The following is a 12,942-nucleotide window of genomic DNA, read 5'->3' on the forward strand; positions in this document are numbered from 1 at the left end:
GTGCTCACCTAGAGCTACAGGCATCACAGGATCTTCTCATCTTGAAATTAAAAACACTCAGGAGGCCCTGGCTCATCAGGTAGAGAAACTTACCTTAGTTCTACCCCAGAAGTCAAGGCAGAAGGAAAGAACGGACTCCCAAAAGTTGTCCTCTGACCTCCACATGTGCACAAATTTAAAAATAATCATGGGTCATAAAACAAACAAACAAACAAACAAACAAAAACACATGAAACTAGCACTTGAAAGAGGGAGAAGATTATCAGGTTATTATCAGTTTATCAGGTTATTCTAGAGTTGTATAGAGGCAGAAGGAATGAGAGTAATCTCTTTGTTAACAGAAGGTCATTTGGGGCACTGTGTGTGTGTGTATGTGTGTGTGTGTGCGCGCGCGCACGCGCGCGCACGCGTGCATACGCGTGCCTGTGCAATTCTAAAGCACCTAAATCCTGTGCCGCCTGCCCAGGTCTCCAGATAATCTCATACTATCAATCCGTGTTGTCAGTGGAGCAAAGCAAAGGTGCTGAATCGTGTCTGAAGCTTCAGACACGAGCACAGGAAACTCACCTGACAACTGTTCCAAATGGAGCCTGTGATGATTCAAGTGTGACCTCTTACCCAGGAGCGAGACCGGGGAAAGTGACTGAACAGGCTGAGATGCAGCGCCATGGGGAGAGTCCTGGAGTGACTGTCTCCATCCCATCCTAACTTGCCACCTCAGACAGAGGTGGCTCTCTCTCGCTCCTGGCTCTGTTTGCTCATCCATGAAGTAAGCCGGGCTAGGAACCGTCTGAAGGCATCTCTGCAAGGGCTGTGCTTCCCCCTCGAGGTGCCTAACTCAGGTCCCTGTTCTTCACTCACACAGGCCTCTTCCCCTCCCTGGGTCCACCAGCTCCCGGAGAAGCCGGACACTCATGCTGTTTCTCTTCCTTGCCTTGGAGCTGACTTCAGCATTTTACACCATCAAAATCAAACGTGGGTCATGGGTCATTCTTCTGGGGAAGTGCACTTGGGGACTGAGGGCTGGAAGGAGAGGCAAGGGGCTCCTGTTGGTCACGGAGAGCTCCTTCTGTTTGCTTCTACAGCTTTCTTCACCTGTTTACCCAAATTATTTCTCTGGCTTTCCTCAATCTGTGTTTTCAAGTTTTTAAAATTTAAATATTTATTAGTCATGAAGCTGAAAAAAGAGAGGGCCAGAGAGGGCGATGTTGCCATGGCAGGAGCCCAGGTGTTACTTGGAGGCAATGGCAACACAGAAAGAGGAGAGATGGGGGTGGGAAGAGATGCCAAGAAACAAAATTGACCCAAATCCTGGATGGATCAGAATCTGGGGTTGGGGGAAGTGGTGTTTCATAATTGTTGATGTGCTGAAGGTCAAGGTGGGGAACAGAACAGGAGGAAGTGCTTTTTAGGCCTGGAAGACACTGGTTCTGTCTCAAAAACATTGAAACAAAAGCTTCCGAATGCCTCTTGGATGGCTTTTCTTCAGCTAACTGTACACAAAGGTCTTCGGCTCAGAGTAGAGAGTGGGTCTGTGGAAAGACACGAGAACCAGCGGGAAAGAGTGTGTTAGGCTAACAAGGGTCCAGGTAGCTCAGGAGACCCCTGAGGCCAGGAGACCTGTAAGAGTCCCTTGGGTGTGTGCACTAAAGTTAAGTGACTAAGAAGAGCCATCCAAGGCGGAAGGAGGGCTCAAAACAAGCTGACAAGGTGGGGGGAAATGCACGATAATAAACACAGGTTCAAGTGTCTCCGGGAAGCAGGAGGGAGGCTGGAGTCCACGCTAGTAAGATGGCAGACTGGACTGTGTAATCTCAAGACTTTCCTGTCTATGCCTTCTTGGTCACTGTGAGCTGCTTCCAAGTTATTTGTTTAGCTTTTCTTGTGTTTAAATGTAGCATCCAGATGCTTGCTTCAGGACTGTATACGGTATCTCTAAAGAATGGAATCACCTAGGCCTTACTTTCTAGAGATTCTGATTTAGTTCATAGTCTACATGTTCTGAATGTAGACTATGAACCGGTGATTTCAATGAATGCTCCAGATGAGAACCATATACTCTTAGCTTCAGGCAGTCCTAGATGGGTTACATTAAGAGTGACGTGAAGAGCGGGAACCATGGCCGGGGCTCCTGAGGTGAGCCTTGTGAGCCTCAGCTAATTTACCATGTGATTCCAGCTGATCTAATTCTCTTAAGCAACTGGTTGGCTGGTGCTGATATGTAGGCCTTCTCGTTCTAAAATTGACTAGTTCCCAAACCCAAGAAGATCTAGCCGCTTTGATTATCAAATCCTGAATGTGAGTGCTCAGTTTAGAGCCACAGAATGCCGTATTAGCAACCTGCTGTATTAGAACCTCTATCTGGAGCTCAGAAACCTGGTGTGATGCATTTGGGATTTCTTCCCAGATTCTCACCAGGCTGAGAGCAAGGTGCCAGCTGAGGCTGCGGTTCTCACCTGGGACTCTGGGTCCGCTTCTCAGATCATTTGTAATATAGCCATTCTCTTACAATTTTAGGTCTGGCTCTCCTTTCTCCGGTGGTGCCAGCTTCTAAAGGCCACCCTCACTTCCTGGCACTTGCCCTTCTGCCATAGTCAAAGCTGCTGAGAGTTGGAACCTGCCTACAGTTTGAACCTCTCCAACTTCTCTGTTAACTGGAAAATCCTGCCTTCAAGGGACCCAGTTGGTTGGATGTTAGCCAGTTAGATTAGCTCTGAGTCTTACGGTTGACTGGGTTAGGGCTTGGATTACACCTACCACGTCACTTTTAGCAGGGCCTGGCTTCTTGCTTGATGCACTAACAAGAGGACAGGAGTATCAGGAAACAACTTGAGAATTCTGGCCACCACAAACCAGGAAGTCAGGAAGCGATGCCACGTACTTAGAAGGGAGGATGGGACCTCATAACTGCCCAGCTTTGACCCAGTGCAAGGCCCTGCAGTCAGTGTATCTTGTGCATCATCCCCCTAAATTCCTACAAGCAAACTCTAAGGGATCATTATTCTCATCTTACAGATGGGACGCTTACGACTTAGACAATGAAAAGTATTTTCAAATATATATATATACATATACATATATATATATATTTTAGTTAATATACATATAAATGTGTATATATTTTAGTTAATGTTGGAGCCAGGCTAGCAAGACCAGCTCTGTCTGACAATAGCACTTCCTTCCTCTTCCCCATACGCCATCTCGCCATCTCTTTCTCTCTTAGAGTTACTAACTCAAAAAAGCCCTGTAACTGAACTCAGGCTGGTCTTGGGTCCACATAAGATATTAGGGACCAAGGTTGGGACTCCCGGCACATCTTTCCATTGTGTTTCCTCCGCTGCTCATCAATCTCCTCTGCTAATGTGGTGTCAGAGCCATTGGGACACAAGGAAATAAGTCTTTCACTTAAGACAAATGGCATTTTTGTCTAGTTACATGCTCTGGGACCCAACATGGCTTCCCTTAGGTTACCTGAGCAAAACATTTAGCTCCATCAGAAGGGGCCAAGCATGGAGAGACATGGATGTAGCCCCTGAGTGTAAGCAAGGGAAGAACTGAGAATCAGAGGTAGATGAAAAAACTGAGATTCTTCGCAGCTCACCTTTTCCATGGAGGACAAGGGCTGAAATGCTCGAGGATGTGAGCTTGGATATTTCTTTCTCACAGAAAAAGTGGGAGAGTGCCCCAGGAAGGAGATGGACTGCCCGAATAGGGGTGTGACCTCCTGCACAACAGACTTCAACTGCGAGGCCCATCTCAAGTGTTGCTATTTTGCCTGTGGGAGGATGTGCATGGATCCTTATGAAGGTACTGGGTACTGGGTGTGAGGCAGAGGTGCCTTTTGGGGTTTCCCACTTCTTTCTGTGTCCAGAACTGGTTGAAGTTAGAAGGCAGGACCAAAAGGACAGAGTTTATGCCTTCCTCATTCTGTAATTCCAGTCTCTGCCTTTAAGTCCAAGTGTAAAGCATGGACGTTTGAGGAGCAGATGACTTATGGAAGCCAGTCCCTTCCTTCCAAGGTGTGGCTCCTGGAGATCCAACTCAGGTCCTCGGGGTTGGCAACAAAAGCCTTTCCTTGCTGAGCCATCTCTGTGGCCCATCTGTGTCTGTTTTCACTGGATTGTCTATGAGGAGAACAGTAACACTCTGGATTATGATGAAGGCTGTGGTTAGGGACCTGATCTCCTCTTCTCACATCCGTGCTTTACACTCTTGCTTTGCTTCCTTGCCTCAGAACCCTGCATGTTGCCCTTGGAGGCGGGGAACTGTGATGGCAATGAAAACCGATGGTATTTTGACTCCGAGAGGCAACAGTGCAGGTCCTTTAAGTTCACTGGATGTCATGGGAATGTGAACAACTTCCTCAGCAAGTCTGACTGCAGGAAGGCTTGCATACTGATTGGTAAGACCCATGTTCCTAGCCTGGGTGCCTCGCCTAACTACAAACAGTACACTAACATAGTTATAGCCCGGGCTTTGAGACTAAGCTGCCTTGGGTTCAAACACTCACTCTGTCGTTTGTTGGTTGAGAGGTCTTTGGGCAGCTGCTTGCCTTTATGACTTTTGGCTGGATTATAAAATGGGGATATTAACAGTATTTACCTAATGGAGTTGTTGTGACCAGAAATCAAGCTAATGTACAAACCATGAGGCTGGGAAACGAGGAAAAGTCAGCAGATAGGAGACCTCTGGAAACCAGGCCGTGTCTTGAAGTTTTCCTAGGGGCTGCCCCTCTCCCCATTCTCTTTGGCGTGCCTATGCAAGGAAGTCTTGGAGTCAGAGAATGGCAAGGGGAAGGCATGGTCCCTTCTGCTTCAGGCCACCTCCCAATCAGAGGAGGTGACTTTCCCAGCGGTCTCCGCCCTAATGCTTCCTCTCCCACCTAGTCTTCTGCTGTCCACAGGTAAACCCCTAAGCTCCTTGAACTTACTTCCCAGGCTCTCCCCAGCTTCAAAGTAACATTGAGTAACCTCGGGAGTCTGGCACCTCCCCTCTTCTGAGCAAGCAGATACCTGCCTCGTACTTTCTCTCCCCAAAAATGGGTTCCCATACCAGTCTCCTGAACACTCTGATTCTCCTTGGCCCTCATTCAAGGGCTTAACCCTAGTCTTCCAGCTCTTGATTTTACACTCCAGCTACCCATGACTTTTCTGTTACTGAAGTCTCCTGCAAACACCCCCCCCCCCAAAAAAAAAAAGAAATGGGACAAGACACATAATGTCTTTGGAAACACTGAACACTGGCCAGAAGTCAGAATTAGGCCCAAGCCCAGGTCTAATTCTTTGGAGGAAGATGTTTCTCATCACAGCAACCTATTGAGTATCACCCCATGGAGGAAGTGTAGACCCTGGAGGTGAAGGTGAAGCCTATAGATTCATTTTTCACTGCAATGATCAACACCGACACTGCTGGGAGCCAGGGTGCTGTGGGCTTTATACATCAAGCAACCTGGCTTAAAATGGCACTCTTCCTCTGCCTGCTCTAAGTTCCTTCCCCTTCTTTGAATCTGGAAGAGCAAGCGGCTCACTGAACTGTTGGTAGGGTTCTGTGCCATCAAAGATATAAAGGGCACAGCTTTTCATGGCATGGCTCCCTCAATGGCAACCGTGAAGCGATGACTGCGGATCTTCAAAATGCGTGTGTTGGCCTCAAAATAAAAGTGACTGACTCATCGGCGCTGGGTTTCCACCTCAGGTTTTGGGGGGCAGGTTGAGAAAGACTGTATCATCAGCACCACATTTTTGCTCGTTTGTTCTCAAGCTGGAGCCCAGCCAGCTAGAAACTTGGAGCAGTTAGTTCTTCTGCCTCAGCCAGCCAAGTGCTAGAGTTAGAGGTGTGAGCCACCATATTTGACCATATCACTAACGCTGTGCAGATGGGGAAGCAGAGTTAGAACAATCTTCTTAGCTGTCTAGGGATGGGCAGTTGGTGGGGGGTGGAGCTGAAGTTTTAACTTCTCAGCTTGGATATGTCTGAACAGCACAGGCAGCTTTATGACCTGGCTTGAAAAAGCTAGGGCTACACGCTTCCCTTTCTGGAGGGCTCTAAAGAATCGTGGAGCCATGGACTCAAGCACATGAGGCAGAGGTATGCTGTCCTAGAATCCCAGCATTTATGAGGTAGAGGCAGGAGGATTAAGAGTTGAAGGCTCGCTGGGTGTGGCGGCGCACGCTTATGATCCCAGCACTTGGGGAGGCAGAGGCAGAGGCAGGCAGATCTCTGTGAGTTCCAGGCCAGCCTGGTCTACAAAGCGAGTCCAGGTCATCCAAGGCTATACAGAGAAACCCTGTCTTGAAAAAACAATACCAAAACAAACAGAACAAACAAAACCAACCAACCAACCAAAAAACATTAAAGAGTTCAAGGCAAGCCTTGGCTACACAAGTTTGAGATCAGCCTGGGCTACATGAGACTTTATCTCAAAACACTAAAGCTGAAACAAAAACAGGAACAAATTTTAAAAAAAAATCATATCTATATCTGACCTGAGAAAAAGAAAGGCAAAAAGAAAGGGAGGAGGGAAGAAAGAGGAAGGAAGGAAGGAGGGAGGGAGGGAAGGAGGGAAGGAAGGAAGGAAGGAAGGAAAGAAGGAAGGGAGGGAAGGAAGGGAGAGAGGGAGGGAGGAAGGGAGGAAGGAAGGACAGAAAAAAAAAAGGATCCCAGGGAGATATGTGGCCTTGTTTTTCTCCCCATTATAACTCAAAGGGAAACTTTCACACACAGTCTGGAGCCCTCGACAGCCCAAAAATATGAAGGGAGGGTCCCCTTTCATTTGTAGGCAGCAGAACTCATATGTGTACCCAAGGCAAGGTGACAGAACATACATCACAAACCCAAAGGTGACAGGTCTGTGCCGATTTCACGTTTCCTTTATTCCATAGAGAGAGTGAGCTCATTGGGTGCAGGGCTTCCGATCTTAGGTGCCCTCTACAGCCTACTGGAGATGGTCAGGGTAAGCTGAACCGAGGTATAGAAACTATCACCACCACCAAGGAGAAAGGAAAGCTTTCCAAAGGGCAGTGGGGTGCTGGGGGTGCTGTCAAGCTCGCCTCTGCTCTCTTTCCAGTGAAGAAGGGTCAGTGCCCCCTCTTCCCTCTCCAAACGCGGATGGAGTGCCCCTCGTCCTGTAAGAATGACATGGATTGCCTGGAGAAGGAAAAGTGCTGTGAGTCCCGGTGTGGCTTTGTTTGTGCCAAAGCCTGGCTAGGTAAGGACTGGTGGCAAACCTCCCGGTCTACAGGAGGTCGTGATACCCCGTGAGATGGGTGAGGGAGGCCTGGCAGAGCATGGGCTCACTAGGTAGTCTAGCGTGGTCTGGATCTCACGAGAGAATCAGGCTGGCCTCAAACTTACCATCCTCCTGCCTCAGCCTCCTGAGTGCTGCGCACACAGCTGCCTGGGAGGTGGAGAAGTCTTTTGAACTTCAGATGCTCCTTGCCCTAATCTTTGAGGTCTCTCAGGGGACTTTTTAAAATGCCCAACCGGGTGCTCTCACGTTGACCTCCTGGCCTCTGAACACTTGCGCTGTTCTTCAGAGCCTCTCACGAGCACAGTCATTTTCTGTTTTACCTCAAAAATAAATAAATAAATGAGCTTACTTGGGCAGTGGTGAAGCGCATCTTTAACCCAGCACTTGAGAGGCAAAGGCCTATCTCTGAGCTCAGAGCCAGCCTGGTCTACAGAGTGAGCTCCAGGACACCCAGGAAACCAGAGAAACCCTGTCTGGGAAAACCCCTCTAAAACAAAACAAAGCGACAACAAAACCTTACTTATTCAGAGTCTCCATACTTCAGTGACCGCAAAATGGGAGCTAGTGGTAAGTGTGCACAGGCGCGCGCACACGCGCGCGCGCACACACACACACAGAAAGAAAGAATAAAACATCGTCTGGGGTTCCAATTGTGTCAGATTCTTTCCGAGTATTGTTTTAAAGTCAGTTGTCTTATTTCACAAAGTCAAAACAGGTTTTTGCCCGCTTAAGCCCATGAAGTGCTCCAAGATTGACAGGCCCCTGTGCCTTCATGACAGTGACTGCCCACTGGACCAGAAGTGCTGCAGCCGCTGTGGACTGAAGTGCTTGGAGGCCAGACACTGACCTGTGAGTGGAGGAAAAGTAGCCCTGTCACGGTGATGACTTACCAGGAGCACAGTAGACAGCTCTCGCTTCTGTCTTTTAGCTGGCTGCCTGGACAAACGATGCTGCCGGTTAGGACAACGCCCGGTGAGCTCGCAGTGGGTCACACACGCCGACACTAGTTTAAGCTTTGTGTTTTGGTTTATAATGTGGGTATTGGTGAGTGTATAGACGTGTGTGTGCTTTTGGTGGCCAGCGGAGGGTGACAGATTCCCTGGTACTGGAGTTAAGAGTGACAGATGGTTGTGAGCCCACTGCTGTGGATGGTGGGAACCGAATTTGCAAGCGTCGGGGACCTAAGCTTGATCCCCAGAACCTATGTAAAAATGTAGGGTGTGCTTATAATCTCAGAGCTGGGGAGACGGGGAGAGGAGGGTCTACGGGCAGCATAATCAGTGAGCTCCAGGCCCATGAGAGACCCTGTCTCAAAATCAAGGTGGATGGTACCTGAGGAACAATACCCCAACTTGACATCTGAGATTCATAGATGTGTGCACATGTGTACAAACACAACACTACACACAGATGTACCTGCACATACATATACCCAAACGTATATGTACCTGCACACACATACACACACACACACACACACACACACACACACACATACACACACACACACACAAATACACAGCCACATCTCAATGACCAGGAAAAGATACATATAGGAACCTCTCAGCTGTGCTTGATGGTATACACATCTTGGCACTCAGAACGCTGAGGCAGGGGGATTGCTACAAGGTGGGGCTAGCCTGGTCTGCACAACAAGTTCCAGGCTATGTAGGAAAGGCTGGGAATCCAGGAAGACCCTGTTTAAACAAAGCGGAAGCCAGGGTGGAGAGATGGCTCAATGGTAAAAGTGCCTTCCTCCAAGGCTGACAACTTGAGTTTGATCTCTGGGATCAAAGCGGTGGAAGGAGAGAATAAACATAATTAAAAAACATAAAACAAACAAAGTTAGGGACCTTTCAAAGTTCTTATCCAAAGTTTCTCTCTCTCTCCACCTCTCTCTCTCCACCATGTCTTTTTATAAAAGATTTCTCTGTTATTTATACAGTGTACTATCTGCATGGGTGCCTGCAGGCAAGAAGACGGCACCAGATCTCACTGTAAATGGTTACGAACCACCATGTGGTTGCTGGGAATTGAACTCAGGACCTTTGAAAGAACAGAGAGTGCTCTTAACCTCTGAGCTATCCCTCCAGCCCTTGTATGTAAAGTAAACCCAAGGAAAATAAAGATCCTAAAACCTTTCTGGGTTCTGTCAGCCTGTGGGAACCCATGAAATATGAAGAATCTGGTGCCTCACAAGTCCTGGCTTGGTACAGGGAAGACGGGTACAAGGAAGACTTCAACACTGAGCATGTGAAGTGTGACTCTAAAACACTTTCCTATGATCTTTTTTTTTCCTTCCATTTCACTTTCTAGAAGTAAAACATAGAAGAAAAGTACGTAAGAGGAGAGAAAAATCTGCTATAAGTAGCCAGCCCTTGTTCCATCATTCACAGATGTTAACGTTTGGACTGGAAACTACCTCCTATCTTAGTTAGCCAGTGTTTCTATTGCCATGATAAACCAGCATAACCAAAAGCAAGTCGGGTAGAAAAGGGTTTATTTCTATTATTGTTCCACATCACAGTCCACCATCAAAGGGACCTCAGGGCAGGAACTCAATAAAGGAACCTGAAGGCAGGAACTGAAGCAGAGGCCATCAAGGAGTGGTGCTTACTGGCCTGCTTTCCATGGCTCGTTCAGCCTGCTTTCTTTCATTCTTTCTTCTTTCTTTTTGTTTTGTTTTCTGTTAATTTATTCTCTTATGTATTACATCCTCTCCTCTATATCTCTCCCCTCCCACCCTTCCCCTTCCCATCCACTCCTCATCCCTTTCCAGTAGTGAGAATTTTTGGTTTCTTTAAAAACACAGAAATGTTACAGGAATGTGGTTTTTTGTTTTAATCGCAGGTGTGGGATATGGATTTGCTTCAGATTGTCTACAGCAGCTGACTATGATTTGCCTCGTGCTCTGGCAGCACTGTGATTTTGCCAGTTGAGAATAGTTTGCCTCTGGAATTCTGGGAATTCTTCAGAGGATGTATAGATTCCAGAACCCCAAGAGGGGCTAATGCTCTCCCTTCCGCTGCTGCTGCCCCTGTTTGCTGGTTGCTGGCTGCTCCTGCTACTGCTGCTGTGTGTTGGGTTTCTGGTTGGAGACAACAAAGATCAAATTCACCCCAAAAAACTTGATACCCCTACTCAGCAGGAAGTGGTCTAACTATATTGGCACCCCCTTTTCCCTCTAATATTCTTTCTCTCCTACCAGGGTGGTGTAGGGAGGTATGGAAAAGAACCCAGTAAAGTAGCCAAAAGCCTGTTACACTTTCCCTTCAGAAAAGGGCAGGTGTTCCAGGGATATCAAACATGGCATATCAGGTTTCAGTAAGAGTAGGCACATCAGCAGGGTGTGGTGGCGCACACCTGTTGATCCCAGCATTCTGGGAGGCAGAGGCAGGCAGATCATGGTGAGTTCAAGGCCAGCCTGGTCTACAAAGCAAGTGAGGGACACAGCAAGCCAAGGCTACACAGAGAAACCCTGTATTGAAAAAAAGAAGACTCAGCACCTCACCTCATACTAAGGCTGGACAAGGCAACCCAGTAGGAGAAAAGAGATCCCCAAAGCAGGCGAAAGTGTTAGAAACATCCCCTGCTCTCTCTGCTAGGAGGGCCACAAAAACATCAAGCTCTGTAACTATACACACATGCAGAAGGCCTAGGTTCTACTCATGCAGGCTCCCTGAGTGTAGGTTGTCTCAGTGAGCCCCTATGACACCAGGTTTGTGGATTCTCTTGTGCCCTTGACCCTTCACTTAAACCTTTATTCCCAGCATTTAAGAGGCAGAGAACAGCCTGGTCTATGTGGCAAGATTCAGGCCAGTGAGAGATACATAGTGAGATCTTGTCTCAAAACACAAAACAAACAAAAAGCACACACACACACACACACACACACACACACACAGGCTTACTTAAAAGACTAAATTCCTATCTCTCTTTTTATACAGATTCCTGGTCTCAGCCTGGATAGCACCAGGAGGAAACTATTATTTCCCTAATGGACAAGAGAGACTCTTTCATCTTTCCAATCACCTTTGGAACGAGGGGCAGGTGGTCACCCACACACTTGGTGACACAACTGCCTGTCACTTCACTTGACACTCCTCTGACCACTCCGTGGAATCTTTGGCTTTGTCACTGTGATGCAGGTGGTCCTGGGACTTTTCCCACTCACTAGTCACCACGCCTGGGCTTCAGCCAGAAGTCCCTGGCAGTGCCTGATGCACGGTCACATTTCTTGCACAGATACCTGCCTGTCTTCACAGCTCCAGATTCTGCACCAGAGCATGGCGATGAAGCCCTGCATCTTTACAGCGCACTGTGGAGCCCACCACCTCGTGCACCCAGAGCCCCTGCAGCTTCCTCACGGATTCTCCAACACACCACTGTCAGACACAATGACTTGAGCCTATGGCGTCCTCACTCCTTGCCACTGGGTCTGGCTTAGTGCCATTCAGTTCTTCATCTTATAGTCTGCATTTTCTCTGCCTCTTCCTCTGTGGATTTCAGCCTTGTATATTTTTCTTAAATTAATCCTTTTTTCTGTATATTTCAAATGCACTTACTTTGTGTAATATAAATTACAATACGTATAACTTCACGTCTTAACTTTGATTAATGTTTTGACTCATACAATCACAGTTCTAGTCACTCATTTACCCACTAATCACTCAGTCCTCTTCCTCACTTGGCCAGTCTTGCACCATCTACCCATGTCCACAATCTCTGCTTACCTATCTTTCCCCTTATTTATCTTCCAACTTATCAATTTTCTCACAAATGCCTTCCATATGTCTGTTTGCCTTACAGTCTTTCTCATCTTCCTTTATCTACCCTAACTATAGTTCCACTTCATGGCCAGCCTTTAATCCATTGCCTTAGTTAGGATTTCTATTGCTGTGAAGAGACATCATGACCATGAATTGGGGCTGGCTTATAGGTTAGAGGCTTGGTCCATTATCATCATGGTGGGGAGCATGGCACATGCAGGCAGACAAGGTGCTGGAGGAGCTGAGTTGCTGGAGGAGCCGAGAGTTCTATCTTGAAGGAGACCGTGAACCACACTGGGCATAGCTTGAGCATATGCAACTTCAAAGCCAGTCTTCACAGAGACACACTTCCTCCCTTAAGGCCACACCTACTTCAACAAGGCCACACCTCCTAGTAGTTCTACTCCCTATGGGTCAAGTATTTAAACACATGGGTCAATGGGAGCCATTCCTATTCAAACCACCAAATCCATCTTTACCTCCCCTCTCTATTCTCTCTCTCCTACACTAACTTAGTTATTCATCATTTCTACATTCATCCACACTCAACCCTCTTATCAACCCACTAGCCAACCTTCCAATCAAACATCATCCATTGGTAGTCCTACCCATGCTACTATTAACTATTATGTGCTGGGTCTTAAATTCCCTCCCCCAAAACTAGCTTAAAGCCTTGGTCACTTGACATTGTTGGGAAGTCTTAGGAGATAGGAATCTAGTTGGAGAAATAAGGCTATTAGAAGTGTTCTCTTTAGGGACATATGGATGTGTTCCTTTGTTCCTCTTCCCAGCTGCCATGATGAAGAAGTGGGAAGTTTTCTTAGCTCCTTTACACGTTCCCCACTATGATGGTCTGCCTTCAGACAAGCCCAAATCAATGAGGCCAAACAACTGTGAACTGACATTTCTGAAACAGCCAAAATA

General features: G+C 47.4%; 1 protein-coding gene across 1 annotated transcript; it reads left to right on the forward strand.

Annotated features, from left to right (window-relative positions):
* Positions 1 to 764: 764 nt before the first annotated feature.
* On the forward strand, positions 765 to 8,095 carry Wfdc8 (WAP four-disulfide core domain 8). The gene is made up of 6 exons (XM_055595935.1): positions 765 to 769; positions 866 to 975; positions 3,667 to 3,807; positions 4,235 to 4,402; positions 7,067 to 7,207; positions 7,956 to 8,095. The coding sequence occupies exons 1-6, from the start codon at positions 765 to 767 to the stop codon at positions 8,093 to 8,095; spliced, it is 705 nt and encodes a 234-aa protein (XP_055451910.1).
* The last annotated feature ends 4,847 nt before the right edge of the window (positions 8,096 to 12,942 follow it).

The sequence above is a fragment of the Psammomys obesus genome, unplaced genomic scaffold (assembly GCF_907164565.1).
Source record: "Psammomys obesus unplaced genomic scaffold, mPsaObe1.curated_primary_1811, whole genome shotgun sequence".
Lineage (NCBI taxonomy): Eukaryota > Metazoa > Chordata > Mammalia > Rodentia > Muridae > Psammomys > Psammomys obesus.